General features: G+C 42.0%; 1 protein-coding gene across 3 annotated transcripts in view; it reads left to right on the top strand.

The window, feature by feature from the left end:
* NRXN3 (neurexin 3) overlaps positions 1 to 21247 on the top strand; it is a 1615508-nt gene that overhangs the window by 394985 nt on the left and 1199276 nt on the right. For 2 of the 3 annotated variants that reach the window (XM_060004108.1, XM_060004110.1), the window contains 2 exons: positions 11955 to 12256; positions 17960 to 18121. In XM_060004108.1, the coding sequence (XP_059860091.1) occupies positions 11955 to 12256; positions 17960 to 18121 (464 nt within the window). Of the gene's footprint in view, positions 1 to 11954; positions 12257 to 17959; positions 18122 to 21247 lie in introns of those variants that run through there. The other variant, XM_069540412.1, reaches the window with a different exon arrangement.

The raw sequence follows: 21247 nt of genomic DNA, 5'->3' as shown, positions 1-21247 counted from the left end.
AGAATTCTTACAATTTTCTCCATCGTTCTAATGGTCTATATTCACATCCAGTGTATGTGGTTAATATATCTAAATGTTTGCTGAAAATCTACCCTTGTTGAGCAGATAGAGGTTCCTATAAAAGCTGCAGAAGGATGCTTTACAAAATTAGATAATGTATGTGAAAGCAGTTTGGAAAATATGACATGCTATGCAAGTGTATGTGTGTGCACGCACGCACGCGTGCATGTGCATGTGCGTGTTTAAATTAATAGTTCCTCTCCCACAGGAATACTGTTGACAGAGGTCTTTGGAAAAGATACCCAACCCTTAGTAGGAGGCAGCATGTTCTAATGGAAAGCATACAGTGTTTAGAGGTTGACCTTGCTGTGTATTTTGAATCTGCGTCTTACTAGCCATGGTGTTGTACATGTATTTCACCCCTTGTGAATGTCAGTTTTATCATCTGTGAAATGGGTCTAGTAAAACTTTATTTCACAGGGCTTTTGTGAGAGTTAAATAAGACACATACCAAGTATCCTAATAAAAAAGCTCACCTTTCAGATAACATATGAACACATATATGTTATTTCTATTAATAATACATTGGTTCTGGTGGTTAGTATTTTGAATTCTTGTAGCTCAAATCACCAAGACAGGTCTTGGTTAATCTTGTCAAATACTACGTGTCTAGTGTTTGTGTATTCAGACCCTCTCTAGATTAAAGCCCAGAGCATAATACACGTTCAATAAATGTTAATTCCTGTCCTTTTTATACTATGGCACAAAAAATCTTCTGTTAAAAAACTCTGCTAATAGTCTGAGGTGAAGAAATGATGAAAATGAAATAAACACTTTATTCTATTCTTTATTCTAGTTCTATTTAGTTCTATAATTGAATTTGCAATCACTGAAGATTTTCTCCTTTATTTCAGGCTTCTTAAATTAAGTCACTGATTTGTAAGTCTGCCTCCATTTTAGAGAACTTTCCCTCTCTACCCCTTTTAGCATACCCCATCCTCATCCACCCCCAGATTCAGACCCCTTTGTTTAATTACGTAGGACTGTGGGCATCATCAGTCCCTTCTTGAGAGCCCTGGAATGGGGCGGTTTTAATTTTGGGCAGAATCAGCCCCATCTCACTGGCACGCTTATTTCTGTGGGAGGTAAAGGAAATGCATACCTCACCATAAAAAAAGACGCAGCCCACGTCTCTAGGATTTGTACCTCTGCATTGGCCAAGTTCCCCAGTTGTGTCTCTAAACAGGGTTTTAATCACCATGGCTTGAGTGCTCAGCACTGAAAGCTTTAAGGGTACTGCAGAAATGGTAGATTAGCTGCATTTAACAAAATAGAAAGTTTTCATTGTGTCATAAAAAGCCTTATTGATCTTGTCCAGGCATTGACTCCAGGGCCTTTTAACCAGCCACTCTGTCTAGACTTGCAGGCTAGAGCCCTCAGTGCTAACAAAGGAGGGCTGGGCTGCCTGCTGCCAGGGAAGGCCAGAGGGATGGGCACAGATTCAGGTTTCCCAGTGGGGATTTTCTTAAAGAACTGGGATGATTTTATTCTGCTATTGGGAGGCTTGTGCAGAAGCTTGTCACACCCCCTAGACCTCAGCCAGCCTTCTCCCGCTCTCAGCATTTGCTGTGGAGCTTTCACACGGCAGCAAACACAGGTGTCTTCTCTTCCCTCACTTCCATCAGCATTTCTCCTCTTTCCCCCCGTGAAGCCAGGCTGAACTCTGGGATGCTGAGGTACTGAGCAGTGGGTCTCCAGAAGGAGTGGGGAAGGCAGGAGGAGAACTGGTAACTTTAGCGTCACTGCGATCAATTCAACTTCATTTCAATTCAATTTGGTCTTTATTTAACACATTTTGGGGTACGTGGGAGATTTTGAAAAGGTATGAAAAATTACTGCTCACAAGATATGGTCAAGGAGTTGACATCTACATGTAAAATAACAAGAGAATTGTTTAAGATTTATTTGCTGATTAGGTATTTTATCAGAATCATCTGCAGGGATTTAACTTTTTAAAAATGAATGCTAAATTTCAAACATAAAAGAGCATAAACCTGTAGTAGAGGATATTGTAAACATTGGCTTAGTTATTGCCCATATTGAACAAATCTCAATGGTTTGCCATTTTTGCCTTATATCCTTTTATAAAGACTTAGTCTTGTTTGAATATCTCCCTGGTTCCATTTCTTCTCTCCTTCCCCAGAAGTAAACACTACCTGAAGTTGATGGGTAGATTTTTTTTCCATTCTTGTTACATACGAATAGCACTGTAATATATAATGGTTAGTGATCATTATGTGTGTGTGTGTGTGTTTAAATTAGTGGAGGTAAAGTTTATTAGCTATCCACAGTTTTTACTCATTATTCTCTGTATATCCTGGGCTGAATGAAGGAAATATTTACGTCCCTGTTGATCACCCAAATGAAGCCTGGCAGTCTCTCAATATGCTTTCCTCTTTTTGGACCAGGAACCATTTGAGCTCCAGAAATGTCTGTAGGAAGTTTCACATAACACCAAATTATCTTGTTTTCTTTGGATACTTAAAGGTGGAGAGTTTCACCAGCAAGATGATTTAGATGTAGATTTATTGAGGTAAGAGGTATATTAGGTCATCTTCCAAGGTCTCTTCTGATGCTACAGTGATGATTAGTTACGAAGGAGTTTTTACTTGTTTTCATCTCAGATGAAAAGAGAAATTTTACAGAAATAAATATTTTAAAAGTCCATATGGGTTTAAAAATCTGTGTATTGCTTCTAAATATCTTAATATCTGTTCGAGTTTTACCAGATTCTGTGAACCTTTTATGACATTTATATTCCTTTCTGAGCAGTATGTGTGAATACAGTGAGTATTCAGTTAGGGTCAGTGTATGTGCCACTGTAAAAAAAAAAAATCATTTCAGATGATCTGCTTCCTGCTGCAGGATCACTGTAGATATATTTCATTATTATTAATTTGGTTTTTATCAAAATCGCAGTCTTCTCCTCTCCTCTCCTGCTGTGTGTTTCTAGTGAATGTTTTTGTCCTCATCAACTCTGTAGAATATAGTCTCACAATGAGCCATTAGGTACTCCAGTACAATTGCCTTAGTTGTTTTGTAACTTTGATAAAAGATGCTGGTTGAAGAAAAATAAACATGCAGATTATTCTTTTTGGACTGGACCACAGGTGAAAGGTTATATAAGTTTGCAGATGTGTGTATTTTCTATAATTTTTTATTCAAAAACATCAAAACTCAATCTAAAACTTATCTTCAGGAAGGCGACCCTGGTTAAATTTTCACCATTCTAGTCATCCATATCCTTGGTGTAACTTTAAGAAATGTGTTTTAGTAACACTGTGGCACAAAGCTGGCTTTAAAATTATTGATATAATTGATATATTTACTTATAATTGACCTCATGTAGTTTCAGATACGTCTGTTATCTTCCCAGTCAGAGTGAAAGCAGTCCAAGGACTGGTTGTCTGAGGTGACAAGTGACAACCATATGTTCTGAATTAATTGAGGAACAGACACAAGACTCAAATTGACAGTCAGATTAAGGATCCAGATATCAGTTCTGTTGCTGGTAGAGCTGCGTTAGAGAATGTGGCTTTGATCTGCAGTCCTACTGGGCTTCCTAGTAATTTTCCCCCTGAATTAAACTCAGCCACACAGCCATAGGCAGAAGAGCTAGAAAACCAAAGGCCTTCTTATTAGGGGCAGAGTCTACGCTGATAGGTTTCACTGCATGGGGCAGCCTATAGGAGAACTCACAATCCTTGTAGGAAGGGCAGAGCTGAAGGGAAGAGAAAGGCAAGTCATATGGAAACAGTGATTACCTAAATAAGAAATGTGGACCTCTGCGTGTCAGACCCTTATTATATCACCAAGGAGGTGAATTACTTCTTTCATTGGAGCAGGTGAATGAGTAAGTGAGAGAAGGTCAAAGTGTTACTCCAAATGACCCCCTTCTGGAGGGTGGGGAAGAAATGCTTTCCTGAAGTCGTGGATGCAGGGAAATGGAATTCCCTCTACAGGATAAGACTGCAGCATTTGTGTTTAACGATTGTCTGATTGACTGACCCACAATTAAAATGAGAAGCCGATAGTAAAAGAAGCATAATTACAGTTTGACTCATATAGATTTGGTGGTTATGGGAAACAAAATGTACAACATATTGCATAAATTATTATAAATGGGCAGGCAAATGTCGCACAGTTGCCTCAGGCCAGGGTTTCTTAGCAATCTCCATTCCACCTTGGAGATGGCTCCTGGATTCCTCTTTACCTCTCTAGCCTTTAGTCCGTCCACCCACTGGACCCCTGATACAATACAAGTATAATTGTGCCACTCACAAGCCGAAGTTCTCCTATGCTGGTCCTCCATCCCCAGAGCCCCAAGAACATGACACATAAGACCCCAACCTGCACCTTGAGTCTCGCATGCCTGCTACTTTAGCCACATTGAACTGCTTACCATCCCCTGGACACCCCGTGCTTTTCTAATGATCACACCAGTGAATACATTGTTTATTTTAACTAGAACTTCATCCCTCCTTTTGTATGGTGAACTCTTACTCATCCTTCAAGACCCAGATTAAGTTTGACCTCCTGTATGGAGCCTTCCCTAACACCCAGGGTCAGTTATTCCTTCTTCTGTGTGCCCGTATCACCTATGAAACATTTACTGCACTTGTAATCGCTTGTTTATATGTGCATTCTCAACAACAACAGCAACAGCTAACACGTCTGTGGCTGGGAACTGGGCCAGGAACTTTATCTGATTCATGTCTGACAGTAACTCTATGAAATATATACTATGCTTATGCTCATTCTATAGATTAGGAAACTAGCTATTAGAGAAGTTAAGTAATAAGCCAAGGTTCCATAGAGTTAGGTAAGTTCCAGAGCCGGATATCAAACCTAGGTCTGTCCAGTTCAAAGCCTTATTATTAAATTCCATGTAATCAAGTCCACATTTCCACTACACTCTGAGCTACAGGAGGATGCCCTGTTTAATGTGAGTCCATGTCAGGATTTGGTGCTTAGTAAGCATTTGAGTTTTTTTTAGATTTATAATTTCTCTTCTTCAGTAAAATGTCAGCTAATTATTCCTACTCACCATGTTCCTGGGTGGTTCAAGTGCATTCAACACTGGACACATCACCTGGTGCATAGTAGGCGCCTGGAAATACTTATTCCTTAAATGAATGAACAGAAATTTTAACTTTTATTGTAATACAATTGAGAGCAATGCAGTCTTTAGGATACCATTAGCTTTCTAATGATTTCAGTGAAGCATGATTTTCCAGGCCATTCTTTTGTGGACTCGAGGCAGCTTCCCTGGCCAGGGTGCTGGCTGTTTTTTTTCCCAAGTGACAACTTGATTTACTATTTTCTTTCTCATCACTCTCAAGAAGCATCTGCCGGTTAGTGAGTGACCAGGGCAGCGTGGAAAAGTCCACTTATTTCTCTGCTGCATCTTTCCTACAGAGTCTGAGGATAAGGGTTGGAAATGGCCTTAGGAGGTCAGATTTCCTGTGTGTTTTCTTTTGTAGTGCAGGATCACTCATAACGACACAATTTGCTGTCTGCTGGTACACTCTGCTTTTAAAATACCTGTATGATGGGATGTGGCATGTAAAGGTTCACTGTTTCTCCTTGGGGGATGACTCTGCAGTTTGATCTATTCAAATGCTTTCTTTGGCCCTAAAATACATTGTAAGGGAAATGGGACAGGAAGAAGCAAGAGTGTAGTCACTTGTGCAGTCTTTTTCCTTTTTTACTCAGTGTGTTCCTTCCCTAATTCTGGCAGGAAATGTCCTTAGATGATGTATAATAGAATTCCATGTAGTAAAAAGATTTCTGTTTTTCCCTCATTTTTGCAAATACAATAATCTCACAGCCCAACAGCTAACTTGGGTGTCTTGTCTACGCATAGCTTGTAAGAAGACTTTAGAGGTGGAAATTGTTCTGGATGTTGCATTCTTAGCAGGTTGCATGGAAAGAAAACAGAATTGTGCAAGAACAAACTCACATTTGCCTTAACTTGTTCCTTTGCCAGCAAACAACCCAAACTGGTGTTGTAGCTCAAGGCGACTTTCAGAATTGAGTGGATATGTGGTCCCTGTGGGAATGAGTAGAACAACTGTGGAACTGTGGCCATCTCAAAAAGTTTATTTCTGCTTTGTGTACCCCTTGCCTTGGGCTTGTGCTTCTCCCATCATCATCATGGCTTCTTTGCCTGCGTAGAATTGGGTGATATGTTAGTTTACAACTTAAGAACCTGAAACCTCACATTGCGGCTGCACCAACAGAGGAGGGACAGTGCTGTCCCTCCTGAATTTGTGGGTCAGAGGAAGGGAGTCAGCGGGCCAGCCCCAGGACCATAGGACATCCCTTTGTCTGGCAGGGAGGGCAGCAGTAGCTCGTGTTTTTGTGCCTCATTAGCTCCAGGGTGGGCCGGCCAGGATGGCCAGCCAGGGTTATCTTTGCATTGGTACAGACTAAAGTACTGTGCTGCTGCGGAGGCCAGTTGAAGGACAAATGATTCAGAGATGAGAACAGTTTTGCCTCTGTCTCTGGGGCGCGTCCTCAGAAGCTGGCTCCCCCTCCCTTTCTAGAGAACAGCAGGTGTTCTGCTCAGGACCAGTGCCTGCAGCCACTCCAGAGGGGTTGGCATTTTCATAGGCTCTGCTAAGGGGTACCTAAAAATTCCATTTCTTGGGCTCTCTGTCTGATGACGGTGAGGAGTGTGATCTCAGTTTGACTTTTTCCAACCTGCTACTAGGGAATTTTGGAATAGAGCCAGCCCCACTCCCTGATGCCCCTGCGTGGGCTCCTGTTGCCTGAGTGGGCTCTTACCTGTCATTGTCAGTGTTTTCTCCTTTTGACACATGGAACTTCATGCAGTCACAGGATGTCAGATACAGGGTCCTAGGTACCTATTCCCTGAGAATTTGAGCTCCTGGCGAGGTGGTGTGATGTGGTGGCAAAAGCAATGGACTGAGAATCAGTGGGCTAAGGGTTTGGAACTGGCCTAAATGCTTCCAAGCTCCTTGGATGCCCTATGTAAACTGTGTGCCCCCTCTTCCTTACATTAATATAATCATAGCAAAGTGACCTCACAGAGTGTTGAGGGAATACAAACAACAATTAAGAAAGCATTTGAGCATTTGGAAATATATATTTTAAAAACTGTGAATAGAATCCTTTACCCATTCCTGACCTGTTCTCACCTGAGCCCTTTCATGCCTAGTGCTGTGTCCTTGTCCTCAGTTTTTACCTCTGGCCCTTGGTTTTCCTTGGTTGCATTTGGATCTTAAGTATCCTATGGTCTCTGGTTTTCCAGAATGTCTGCCTCTCAGTTCCTTAGGTTGTCTCTTCTAGGAACTTTTGCTTCCATTCTTGCCCAATGAAATGCAAATCTCACTGGGTTATATCAACATTCAGGTTGAGCCAGTTTCAGGCACCCCCTGGAAAAGTGGTTCATATGCGTTCTCTTCTTTTAACTGGGCTCTCTGCCTTCAGCTCTCATTTCTTTCCAGTTCACTCTCAACCCAGCAGAAGTTGGGCTGCATAATCTTGTATTTTAAAAATACAAATCTGACCCTTCATCCTCTCAGTAAAATTATGCAGTCATTCCTCAGAACCTTCAGAGTAAGGTCCAGATTCCTTGATCTCACAGCCTAAGGCACCGAGCTATCAGAAACCACAGGCCCAAGTCAACAGTGTTATGCATTTCTTCATACTTCTTAGGTTGTGTAGTAATAAAAAAATGACACAGAATATTTTAATCTGTTTTGGAATTTCTCAGAGAAATAGAATTATTACATAAATCAGTAGTTGGGTGTTTTTTGGGAGAGAGTGGAAAATAGGACTGAGGAAATGCTTGTTAATGCGACGTACATATCAGTACTTGGATTAACAAGCCATTTGGAAGATCAGTGCTTTATGTCTTATACACACTGATTCAAAACCTTGAGTTATACTTACCTCGATTGCATCTAGTGTTTAATCAGTCGAACACTTACAAATAATGGGTAAACGGTTTGTTGTCGTAGAGGGTTGAGCTCTGCTTTTCATGCAGTAAGAGTAACATTTTTATTTTAATGCTTATGCAATTGATTGTAAACTTTGGGGTGATATAATCTCAGTGAATCTAAACAGTCCATCAGCCATGTCAGTGCCTCCCCTTTTGCCAAGCTGTAGCTTTGTGCTAAGCTCTTGTGTGTTGCTGTGTTACGTAATCCCCTGCATGCATTTTCTCTACCTATTTAGCCTGAATACATACAAGGTGACTGAATTGTCTCTTCAACCTCCTTCTCAGTGGAAACACTCAGTATAGAAAACAGATTTGGGGCAGTCTTACATTTTTCTAATGGAGAGTTTGGAGAATTGAGTGGGCTTAGAAATGTGTTTGTCACTATTTGGTTTTGCACCTTTTAGTTATGTTCACTATCAACTTGGTATGGTTTTCAAGGTGATAAGAGAATGCTCGAGCTTTAGCCACTGGAAGGAAATTAAGACAGATTGGGACCTTAGGAGAAAAATGTCAGCTGTGAGAGTATACAAAGGAAGAATTTCTTCAAGGTCCTCTCTCTTTCTTCTTGCAAGCCCCTTATTTGCTCTTTTAAAGACTGGGTCATGCACTGCCAATGCCTCTCCTTCCTGTAACAATCAGGAGGAAGGTATCCTGTGAATTAAAAATGATATGATTTTGCTTATCTAGCACACGATTCAGAGAGTAGCTTTCAGTGGTCTATTGTGTGTTGACATGTGAAGGAGACAGCCAGCATCTGGGGTGATGCTGCTCTGGTGTTTTTCTCCAGCCCAGGGAAAGGGAAAGGGTAAACTGGGAAAATTCGTCATTGAATGAAGAGATTGGGAAGGTTGTGAACTCTTGCAGCGGTTTTCATTAGATATTTGCAAAGGAATGTACTCTCAAGGCTACATAAAATCTTCATTGATTAATTTGCGTGGATATTAGCATAAATATACATGTGATTTACATAAACTTTTTTCCTACATTGGTTTTATTTGTTATTTATTTACTGTGATAGCCTCTTCTCTTAATGATGTCATTTTTCTTCTGTGGCCTTCCACATGAAACACGTTCTTTTGTTTTAAACACACTGATTCCGGGGGGTGGGGATGCAGGGAAGGGAAACATTTCTTTTGGTGAGTAAGTGTGATTTACATGGGGTAGGAGGAATAGGTCTCTGGCTCAGTTTATTAAAGGTTTGTGATGGTTTGTAAGTCAGTACATGGTTCAGTGGAATCATTCATGCCCTTTGAGAAGCAGAGTAGGAGCATGTGCTATATCCAGAATGATGGGCAAAAGAAAAGGTAACTGATATTTAGAGAAAAGTCCAGAGGCAGTAGAAGTCCAGAGTAGAACTAACTGTCTGGTCTTGGGCAACTCACTTATTCCTAGTCATCAGTTTCTTCCTTAATAAAATAAGGGTGTTAAATCAGGCAATCTCTAAAATCCTTTATAGCTCTAAAATTTATTATTTTGATAGACTCCTTAGTCTAATTATGTAAAAAATATTAAGCACCACATAGCACTTTAAATAATATCCTGGTGCCTTGCTGTTCTGTGTCAGGCCGTTCCCCCTTTGAAGGGTACTCAGTGATTAATTGAGGCTTCTCTTAGAGGCATTCCTTTCCTTGCTCATTTATCTCAGTTCACTGGGCACACAGGGTATAGCTTAAATGTTTATAGAGGACTCCCACTAATACACCATGTGGGTTGCCAAGGGCAGGCGTAGTAGTTGGCTGTGGGTACATTTGCTTTGTTAGGAAGAGAGCTTAGCGGTGATAACTGAATTTGATTTGCTATCTTCTGCTCTAAATCAGGGTTACGTCCAGTCTACTGAACAAGAGCTTGTCCAGTTGAATTTTAACAAAACCATTTCTTTAGAAATGAGAGATCGTGAAAATAGGGCAGTAGGGGATTGCATGGATGAACCCGTTTCAAACATACAGATAGTGCCAAATTTCTGCTCTGTGATTTTGGGGGAACTAATTTTGGTAAAATGTGTCTGGCATGGGTTATGTGCTGAGTAGTACTCGCTACTTATATGTGTAAAACAACACTGGTCCCCTAGAGGTGGACAAGTCCCTTTTGCTTATACCAGTGTGTGTGCAAACAGAAATGTGTAGGTGTACACACATCCTTGAGGCCCTCTGGAAGATATGGGACACACTTAATCTCTTCTAACTCTCTGGAGTGTGATGTTAAGGCTCATGTTTTAATGATGTGATGCTACAATGAATTCAACAGTATATGTTGGGTGGTCACCTCTTCACGTTGTAAGAGTGACTCCTTTACCTCATGATGAGAAAATGCTTATTTGATTTTACTTAGGGAACTTACCAAGGACTATGATGGTCGATAAGGATATGAATTAATGTGGACAAGCTTTGGTGACTAAGGCGGAAGTGTAGGTCTAGAAGGGAAAATAGAGTCCCCTCAACCTTACTTTGCAGACCCTGCCACCCCTCTTTAAAGGGAAGCTGCATATCTAAACTTGTATTGTCGCCTATTTCTTTTCATTGAGGAGGTGCTTTTGACCAACACTGATACGAAGTAGGCCACTCTCTAAATGAGGCTGCCTGACAAGAGGACAAATGGAGGTGTACATGCTGAGTGTCTATGTTATAAATCAAATCAACAAATAATTAAATAAAATACATTCTTTTCTCTTAACCTTGAAAAATAGATCTTTGACACTACCTGGTTAAGTCAGGTTCTCACTTAGAGTTTTTGGATTCCTAGGAGTTGTGCATTGGGAAATACCAACACAGGGAGAGCCAGCCCCTCTGGTCCTCAGCCTGTGGCCTTTCCCCTTCCTCTGCCCACATTCAGCTCCATCCTGTATCACAGAGGTCTGGTATAAATGCACGTGGATGCCTCGACCCACATGGCAAAGCTCTGTCCAAACCTGTGCAAACAGTCCCCCAGGGCTAGCCCTCAGACCTTGAGGTATAAACACTGATAGCATGATTTGCCTTCAGAAAATGGATCCAGGAAGGAGGATTGCACAACCCCTGGAAACAGACTTGGGGCTCTTTGGGTAGGGAATTACAGGACCCCAGGATCTCAAATATGGTCTTGAAAGAGAGTATGAGTCCCAGTGGAATGCCATGTTGGCTCTGTGGACCCCTGGTCCTATGGAGAGAGATGTTCTGTAGGGTGGTCAGACCAGGCCATCTCAAACAGGAGACCTCTAGGGCAGAGGTCCCTTTGACTTTAAGGGAAGTATTGTTGTCTTATCAAAACATATTACCAAATTCCATTCTGTTCCCTTTTCCTCATCTGCTCAATCATTTCCTCAGGTCCAACCTCCTATTTAAAAACCCAGTCACGTTCCACTGGGCACAGGACTCTACCATGGAAACCAAAGTTAGCTGGGTTATTAATGGATGGAAATTAGAGCCAAATCTTTCAGGCTAATTGATTTTTAGTTATTGTTCAATAAAAGGTACCTAGAGCTAAAGAACCCTTTGTCAGAACAGTTAATTATCCATTCTAAACCAGCTCTTCTACAAGCATTTAAAAGCCAATATTGATGCAAAAGCAAGTAAACCTCACTTTACCATTTTGCATGAAATTTCCCTTTAGGCTTTTCTCTGAGAAAATTTGAAGGAAAGGTAGCAAGCTTTCCTGCACCACCGTGTTAGTCTTCTACCCCTGTGTGGACATATAACTTCTCTGCAGTTACCTTCTCTGCTAGTTTCCCTAGTACTTAGATACGAGTCTTGTGGAATAGTTGGAGGGGGTGTTGTGCTGGTATCAAGCCTCTGGCAGGGACACTGCCCTGTGTGCGTGTGTGTGCATGTACGTGTGTGCGTGTGTGTGTGTGTGTGTGTGCGTGCGTGTGAGTGTGTTCTGTTTGGTATTTGCATAGACCTGGCTCATGCCAGTCAAGTGTTGATTGCTTTCCCCTTTTCTTTCTCTGTAGCTCGAGAGGAGAATGTGGCCACTTTCCGAGGCTCAGAGTACCTGTGCTACGACCTGTCTCAGAACCCAATCCAGAGCAGCAGTGATGAAATCACCCTGTCCTTTAAGACCTGGCAGCGGAATGGGCTCATCCTGCACACGGGCAAGTCGGCTGACTATGTCAACCTGGCTCTGAAGGATGGCGCAGTCTCCTTGGTCATTAACCTGGGGTCTGGGGCCTTTGAGGCCATTGTGGAGCCAGTGAATGGAAAATTCAATGACAACGCCTGGCATGATGTCAAAGTGACACGCAACCTCCGGCAGGTAATGGCTGAGGGGAGAGAGTGCCCAGAGGCTCCTTTTAGGTGGCTGGGGAGGAAGTCTGTGAAGTAGGTGGTGGGTTAGGTTACATGGAGAGGGGTAGAGATAACCCTATGGGTTTGGATATGTCGAAGTCAAACTTTCTCCCAGCCTTTACAATTTCACAAGGATAATTATTAAAATATGTTTCTTCTCTTACTTCAATTTTCCATTTGTGCTTGTTATTTAAGAAAAAAATTCAGTTGTATAGATAAAAGTTATAAATACTTTCCTTTTGTTTTGCTTTTCTTTGTATCATTTTCTTGATTACCTTTGAATATTGTACTATTGCTAAATCAATTAGGGAGAGCGTTTTGTTTCCGCAGCTTGGTAGATTTTTCTCATTCTTCGAATATATGTTTTTCTTTTTAATTAAGTTAGCCATGGCCATGATGCCATAATTTTAATTCCTTCCAGAAGAAGTCTTTCTTTTTCTCTTCCTTTTAATTTACCAACCCCTTGTCCACTTTTATTCTTTCTGTTGGGTCGTTGTGTTAACCTCTAGCCTTGGAGTGAATTAGCTGCGATCTTTCTGAATTCCTTTGTTTCTCTGTTCCTTGGTGTTGTGGTGTACTTTATTGCCCCTGTCTCTACCTCTGACACTCTTCAGTTGACTAGGAGGCCTGGAAAGTGGAAGGACCCACATAAAAAAGTCAACTTTGGAGCAGCCTTTCCTGGTTCTGTACGTGCTTGAGAACTCCCATCGCTTGCTGATTCTAAGCAGGCAACTCCGTCAGGTGACAACACTCTCAGAAAGCCTTAGCCCAGTGAAGTTGTTTTCCATTTCATAACTAATAATAGTGATAACAATAACAACAGTAAGAATACCTCACCAGCCCACATCAGGAAAAAATTACAAACACTTCCTGTAAAAGTCAAGGTCTGTTCTGAGACTGCCTTTTCCAGGTTCTGTTTTCACTTGGATTTTCTACTTGTGAATTTGTCATTAAACTCAGTGGGACAGCATTCATCCTTTATTAAATCAGAGCATTATGTAAATTTCCAGAAGGTGCTTATCAAATTTTCTTCTGCAGTGTGATTGATTTAATGCCTCCTAATGTAAACATGAAAGCATGAGAACTGACAGGTGTTTGCCTACGTTTTCTGTTTGATAAAAGTGTAACTCCTTAATAATGCTCAGTAAAGGGAGAAGGCTCCTCCACATTGGAGGCACACAATATTCGAAATACCCACTTCCACACTTGAGCATGTCAAGGAAGCCCCGTGGATGGAGATGCTATTCTATCTGTGATGAAGTTGCCAAATCCTAAGAGTTAGAATCCCCCGTCATCTTCATACACACAGGTCGAACATTTTTGAATCACCGTTCTGTGTTTTTCCTGCAAGGCCAAAGAATCCTGTTGCTTATGTTTCCTTTCATCATTCCCCACCTGTACTTACAGGAGAGTCCCCCTCAGCGGCCAAAAGAGCCCACATCAAATTTTCATTTGCTAACATAGAAGGGCTTGAAAGGTTTGAGTAGCAGAGACTAGACCAAAAAGGAGAATATGACCTTCTGTCGGTTTTGACTGGCAGTTGCACAGTAATACCCTTCTGCCATTAGTCAGTTAAGGGGGGATTTTCACGTACTGGGGAGCGGAATCGGGTTGTGGTTCTCACCAGCCAGTCTGTTTCTCGCTCGCTCTCTCCCACCCCACATGCTTCTTTGCCGTTCTAGAACGATTCCAATTAGCCGGAAAAGGCTCACTTTCATTTCCACTAAAAACACTTTTCTAAAATAGAGTTGGGCCCTAATTCAGTCCTTTACACTGAAATGGGGATGAACCAAACTGTAATTCAAATATTGGTTGTGCTGAGTTAGTCTGAACAAGCAGAGGAAGGCAACACCATAGGGTTTCTCGTCCAAGTTCTAAGACCCGACTCCTCTCTGTGCCCTTGGACACAGCATTTAACCTTTCCACACCACGGTTTCCATTTGTGAGATGGTGATTACAGTCCTCCACGTGTGGTGGCTAAATGTGCAAAGCACCTTATGTTCCAGAAGGATTATGAGCTCATCCATGGTCTGGGTGCTAGACTCGCTGGGACGTGCACGTGATTTACATGCTGAGGATTCTTCCAAAGGTGACTGCCTCTGTCTGTCCCCATGGATGCAGCTAAGTAGAGCTCTCAAGACAAGGCTACTGAGGCCCTAGGGTGTTGGGGGCATTTCTCGGCAGAAGGAGTATGAATCTTTTAGAGAAAATGCACCTAAAAATGGACCTCATCGGAATCTGCACTGAATTTTGCATCCAAATGCAATTTATTGAAAGAGGAAAAAAATCTCAGAAAAGCAGAGTTGATTTTGCAAGTACAATCCTTTCAACCCTGAGTCAGCTAAGATTATTATTTTTCCCATTAAAAGTACATTTATAACATCTTTTTGAGTTCCCTAGGATACATTTGAAGGGGTGGGAAGCCCCTGTCTATTTCAGTTAAACTGTAAGTCACTTCATAAATATTTGACAATAAGCTGGTGGCAGTCTCGCCTACTCTTTTGGTAAGGTTGAATGGCTTCTGTGGTAAAGATTCATCTGAGGAACGCTTACTCGGGGTTTCCTTACCAAATGGAGCAGAACTTTCCCCCTTTCCTCCTTTTTGGTCATCTGCTACGGTTCTGCTTTTGGGCCAAGTCAGGCCAAGGTCAGGTACTTTATTGGGGGTTCTGATTAATGGAGGGAACGTGGATTATCTGTTCTAAATTATAACCAGGACCTGAGTCCACGGTCATGGCCATCACAGGAAGTGCTTTACTTTTATATGCCACTTTAGTCAAACCGCAAACACAAAACTGGGGTTAACCATCTTCTAGCCTTCCAGCCTCCCAGCTCAGGGTGTGTTGGCAATTTAACATTTGAAAACAGCGAAGAAAAGACTAATTGTAGGGCTTCTCTAATCATGTTTAACCTGCCAGTTCTCTCTGCTATCCAAGCAAGAAATTGCTTAAAAGCTTGAAAAGCATTCTTAAAGAGGAATGAGGGGAGAGTGACTCTAACAGGAGACATTCTGGCAAAGTAAACAAAGTAACGTTATTGGCTAGTGAAGGAGACTCCAACTCTTTTGATGCATTCTAACGACACAGTTATTTAAACCTGAGAGAACAGGAAAGAGGAGAAAGTTGCCCTCCTGCTGCACAAATCCACAAAATCAAGGGGGTCGTGGATCTTTAAATTACCCATGGAAACCCAGAGTAAACTACATATGTAGCCTTCCTGTGCTAGATGTGATCTGTAAATGTTTTAAGATCTTTTTGTCCTAGGAGAAAATCATGATTGTCCATGCATGTAATCAGAGTCAGATGTGAAAAAACAATCCCCAAAGTATTGGTATTTCAGCTCTCTGTATTTATCTACGTGTGGAACGATAAACCTTGGGGGTCTTTTCTTTCAGGACAGATGGATTGTGTTTGTGCTAGAGGGTGGGAAGGGAGCAGGGCGGTGTTCTTTCAGAACAGCTCTTGGAAAGTAAGTATGATGCTAATTCTGACTGGGGTGAGGTCTGGTCTGAGTGTATTTGGGAGAAGAGGGGAGTTACAAAGACAAGGTGGACTGCAGCTCCTTTCCTGGCTGTGCCTCAGGTCCCCAGGTTTTCCATAGAGTCTTGGTCTCATTGTCTTCCCCCACTCTCTTTTTCTGTGTCGGGTGCCTTTTTTTTGAAAAACTAACACAAGATCATTCATGCAATGTGTCATTTTACTAACCGACGAATGTACTAACACCCTAACGACTCATCTTTGTTTTTAGTTTTTTTAATTAACAATCGTTCTGTTCACAATTTTTAATTTCCTTTCTTCCCCCTTTTCCGCAAAGCACTCAGGCATCGGACACGCTATGGTAAACAAACTACATTGTCTGGTAGATATCATTCTTATTGTCTCTTTTTTTGGGTTTGCCGTGTGTTGCCCCCCTTTTCCTCCCCAAACCCCCCTTTTATCCTCTTTAGAGTTGTTTCTTCTTTTAAAATTTTCTGTTGAATTAAATACGAGCCTTTCTTTTTCTTTAAGAAGAAAATGGAAGGGGATGCACCTGTCCTGACAATATTTGGATGAGTTTGGTTGGGACAGTTTTCCTTTTCTCTACTTTGTAATTTTTTTTTCCTAAAAAAAAGGTTTTTTTAAAGAAATGTTCTTTGTTGAGCTAAATTCGTTTTGTTTTGTTTTCTTATTTTGCGAGTTCCAAGTTATCGACTAGGGACAACAGAGATTTCTATTGAGGACTTTCTTCTCTCCGTGTCTTCCTACCCCTCACTCGTCCTCCTTTCTTTTCCCCCTTCCCCACTCCCGAATCCCTTTTTTCTTACCCTTTTGTGTGGCCACGGCTGCCACAGGTGATCTGGGGAGGAAAGTACTCGACTTCCTGTATTCTTCCTTTCCCTCCCTTCACCGTACTTCCCACCTTGGCCAAAGGGAGCTGTGCCAATTTGTGTTCTCCGTACAAACTCTGCATGGCATGTTCCTGTCTCGTGAATTTCCCCATGGGCATCAGAATCTGTTCCCTTGTTTTCCTCCTCAGTACTAACAACCTACCAGTCATCAACCCCACTCCACGTTCTCCTCTCTCTCTCTTTTGTCTCCATGCTTCTTCATGCTCCTCTCACCCTTCATATATTTTGGGGTTGGGTTTGGACTTTTTCTTTTCTTTTTTGTTAGTAAGGGAGGGTGGCAGGCAGGGGAAAGACTGCCCTTTAGTTTTGAGTGTGTGTTCTTCTTTTCACTCGCATCTTGTTTTTCCGTTGGTTTAGTGCATGTAAGTGTGAAGTGGATTTTGATTCTCTTCTTTAGCGCTCTTCTCCCTTGTCCCACTTCCCTCCCTTTATTCTTCTGCCTTCTCTCTTGGCTCCAGATGGTTTTCGCATGGGTGTGTCAGTGTACGGTGTGTGCACGCTTCGAGGCCCCATCTCTTCTCTGTGCCCTCTGCTCCTTTCATGGATGTTGGGTGTATGGGTGCCATCTATTTCCTGTGGGCATTGTTATTATTTTGGCTATTATGCCTCATCATTCTTTTTGTTAGCGTTGCCTTTTTTGGTTTGGATCATTTCTTCTCCGGCTGGTGGTGATGGCACACAAGGGAGGACAGGGGTTGGTGTCCTGGGTAGTCCGTGGCATGTATCACCCGTGACTCATCAAAATCAAGACCCTTTTCCTTCCCTCCCTGAATGCATGTTTGTCAGCGTGGTGTGAGCCCAAAAAGAAACAAATAAAAAAAGAAAAAGAAAAGAAAAAGAAAAAAAACATCAACAACCAAAGGCCAACCCCCTAACAAACCCCATTGTCAAACATCTCCTTTGCTGTTTCTCACGACCACTATAAATGACAATCTTTCAAAAGTAAATGCTCATTTTACCAATGAACTGAGACGTCTGAGGATAGTTCCATTTTCTAGCCTGACTGAGTGAAGAGGGCAATGGGTAGAGCGAGTTGCTCAGCTTGGCAGTTCCGGAAGAACTCTCCCAGGAGTCTGCAGGGAGACACTGGAGGCTTGGGCCGCAGGGAGGCAGACCAGAAAATGGAACTTGGCTGCACATACCAAAAAGCAATCCAAATTAGAGAGAATACCTCACCCAAATCTTAATGAAAGTGATGCCACTGGTAGGGGAAGCCCCTGGATTTTGATAGGACTGTAAGGTCATTGTTGGGGTTTTTTTTTTGTCCCTATGTCCCTCCACCAGGTGACAATCTCTGTGGATGGCATCCTTACCACGACTGGCTACACTCAAGAGGACTACACCATGCTGGGCTCAGATGACTTCTTCTATGTGGGAGGAAGCCCAAGCACCGCTGACTTGCCAGGCTCACCCGTCAGCAACAACTTCATGGGCTGCCTTAAAGAGGTAAGGTTCACCCATTCCATTTAATGCACTGACTGTCTAAGAACAAATGAAATTTTCAGGTCAGTGACTGGATCTGTCCTCTGATCTATTCTGTGAGGCCATAGGTTGTAGCAGAAAAGACTCTGGACTTAAAAGTAGAGGCCCTAGGTTTTGATCCCAGTTTAAGCTGGTTGCAGGACCTTGGGTTCGCCACTTAAGTACCCTGTGGTTCTGTTTCCTCATCTAACTAATGAGGAACCTGATCCCACAGGAAGCTGTGCTTTATAAATTACATGAAATAACTCAGACGAAAGGACTTTGAAATCACAAGGAACTAGACCTGTGTGAAGTTTGATTTTGTATTTTTGACTTGGCAAGTAGGGAAGCCTTAGCTAAAAGTGGCTCAATTTGTGGTTGTGTGTCTTGTCTGAAACATAACTTATGTATTATTTTACCTTTGCTAAGCTTGGTGTTCCCAAGAGTCTCATTATTCGAGATGAAGGAAAGTGCTCAGAATATAACATTAAGGCCCAGAAGACTCGTTTTTCCTTTTTTTTCCCCTCCCTGAGAGCTAGCAGCTGTGAGAAAGCAGTGGCGCTTTACCATTACTCATTTATTACTATTGTAGCTAATGTGTTGAGACCGCTGTCTGAGAGCAAAGGAGCTTCAGTCAAGTGTAAGTTCAATCTCTAAGGTCAATTGTTGAGGCAAAAAAAATCAAACTTGATTTGCTGGAGTTCTTTCAGCACACAGTATCATCAGAGCAGTGCACTGCACTTTTTTGTTTAATCTAAACTAAGCTTGATTGCCTAAGATAGCTATACCATTTCCCTGTGGAAATTCCTTGAGAAGCTAACAGTGTTCTTTCTTGTAGATAAAGATCCCTTGTGACATGTTATGAGCCTCCTCTCAGGGCACATGTTTTATTCTCATTATGGTTATTTGAAATTTGTTGCACATCAGTTACATATGAGATGGCATCGCACATGCATTCACTCACGCCACTCGGCTGTGAGCTGTGTCTAGACAGGAGTTGCGTCTGTTATACCTGGCATAGAGCAGGTGCATAATAATTATTTATTGAATGGAGACATTTATCAAATAATCATTGGGTACCTTTTTTGTGCGGTAACTAACCTTAATGGCTCTTTGCAAACCACGGTCTCCTTGTTGAAGACTTTGTAATCTGGGAAGGGAGATGAGATCTGTAAGGGAATAATTATAGCTCAGGGCACTGTGTGTTCAGTGCCACAGACGAAGTGATCTAATTGAGCAGAGGAAACAGATACATTTTAGGTGGGAGTCAGCATTGGAGAAGAATTGATATTTGAGCTGGGCCTTGCTACAATAAACCATGTGTGCATTGAGGGAAAGGGGGAGGAAGGAGAGACATGACAAAGGAGGGAAAAATCCAATTACAGCTTTGTATTGTCCTTGTTCTGAAGGAAAAATGACAGGAGAAAAGTCTTAGAGAGTTTTCCTCTCTCTGCTGGACATTACCTAGGCTTCTGCTGGCTACAGGGTCTCCACAGGTCATTCCTGACGGAATTGCAGTAGACATAGCGCACTTCTTCCCTGGGATTCACTCCTATTTGAATAGAATAACGGTATAAACTACTCTGTCTAATGAACCCTGAAAGATTCTTAAACACCATTAAATCACACTCCATTGGAATTGCACTCTCATGAGGTACGCGGGCCTCTCACTGTTGTGGCCTCTCCCGTTGTGGAGCACAGGCTCCGGACGCGCAGGCTCAGCGGCCATGGCTCACGGGCCTAGCCACTCCGCGGCATGTGGGATCCTCCCAGACCGGGGCACGAACCCGTGTCCCCTGCATTGGCAGGCGGACTCTCAACCACTGTGCCACCAGGGAAGCCCAGATAGAAGCATTCTTGTTCCACGTTTGTAGCTCAGGAATGAATTAGGCATTGACTGCTGTGGAGAGCTCATCCATTTTTGTCGTGAAGCAGCCCTGAGCCTGGAGCTTCTCCTGGACTGGGTCTAGGGGTGGCCTCTAGGACTAATTTTCCCCTGCACACAATTATGTTGAACTATCTCTCCATTATGTATTTTGAGACAAAGGAGCAATTTCCCAACCGCAGATCTATCAATCAGGAAGGATGCCCGTGAATATTTTGAAACAAGTCTCATAAAAACATGAAGATATCTCTGATGATTTTATCCATGCAGAACCTAAAGTAAATAAAGTCTGCACACACACGCACACCCACACACACGTACTCACATACTACACTGTCCAGATGGAGAGCAGACAGCTTCAAAAGTCTGTGAAAAGTGGCACTTAATAGCTTAAAAATTAAAGGCAGTTCTGAAAACCAGTGTCAGTGACAGAAATAACGGTAATAGTAATAAAAATATGCACATATCTTAGCTAGCAGCTAAGCAGAATGTAAATCCAGATCAAGTTAGAAGAAAGAAAGTCCAAAACAGTGAAGGAGGTGGTAGGCGAAACAAGAACTTAATATAAACTTTTGCACCATCTCTCCTTTATGTATATAGTATGGTCTTTCTAAGGGAGTTGGGAGGCCTTCTCATTTGTCTGAGTGCTTTAAACAGATAGCTTTGAGTTTAATGAAATCCTGGCATAGTCTTTCTTTCCATTTAATCATAATTCTCTTTTCTGTGGGAAAGTCTAGGAAATTCTTCTCTTGTTCCTGGCATTTCTCTTTGACAATTTCGTAAACACTAAAAGCTTCCAGCTATGTTGGGACTTCCCTCCTTGATAAATCCCACTTACCCACTTTAACTATTTCCCCTTAGAACAGTCAGCCGTTATTTTACAACTTCTTCTTCCCTTCCCTATCTCTTTCTTTCTCTTTCTTTCTTTTTCTGTCACCTCTGGCCATTTGTGGCTCTAAACGGCCTTAAGCTGAGCTGGGTGCTTTTATGTTTCATTTTTTTCAAAATGGGGACATGGTGAAGACCTTATGGGATTTCTCTTCCAGATCGTTGATACTTTGTGTGTGGCACAAAATAGTTTTTATCTTTGGAACTACAGTTACTTCACACCTGAAAGTTAAGTTCTGGCTCCACTCTTTTATCTATCTATCTGTCTATCTATCACATCTTTATTGGAGTATAAATGCTTTACAATGTTGTGTTAGTTTCTGCTGTACAACAAAGTG

The sequence above is a fragment of the Delphinus delphis genome, chromosome 2 (assembly GCF_949987515.2).
Source record: "Delphinus delphis chromosome 2, mDelDel1.2, whole genome shotgun sequence".
In the NCBI taxonomy this organism is placed as follows: Eukaryota; Metazoa; Chordata; class Mammalia; order Artiodactyla; family Delphinidae; genus Delphinus; species Delphinus delphis.
This window is presented reverse-complemented; position numbering and strand designations above follow the sequence as displayed.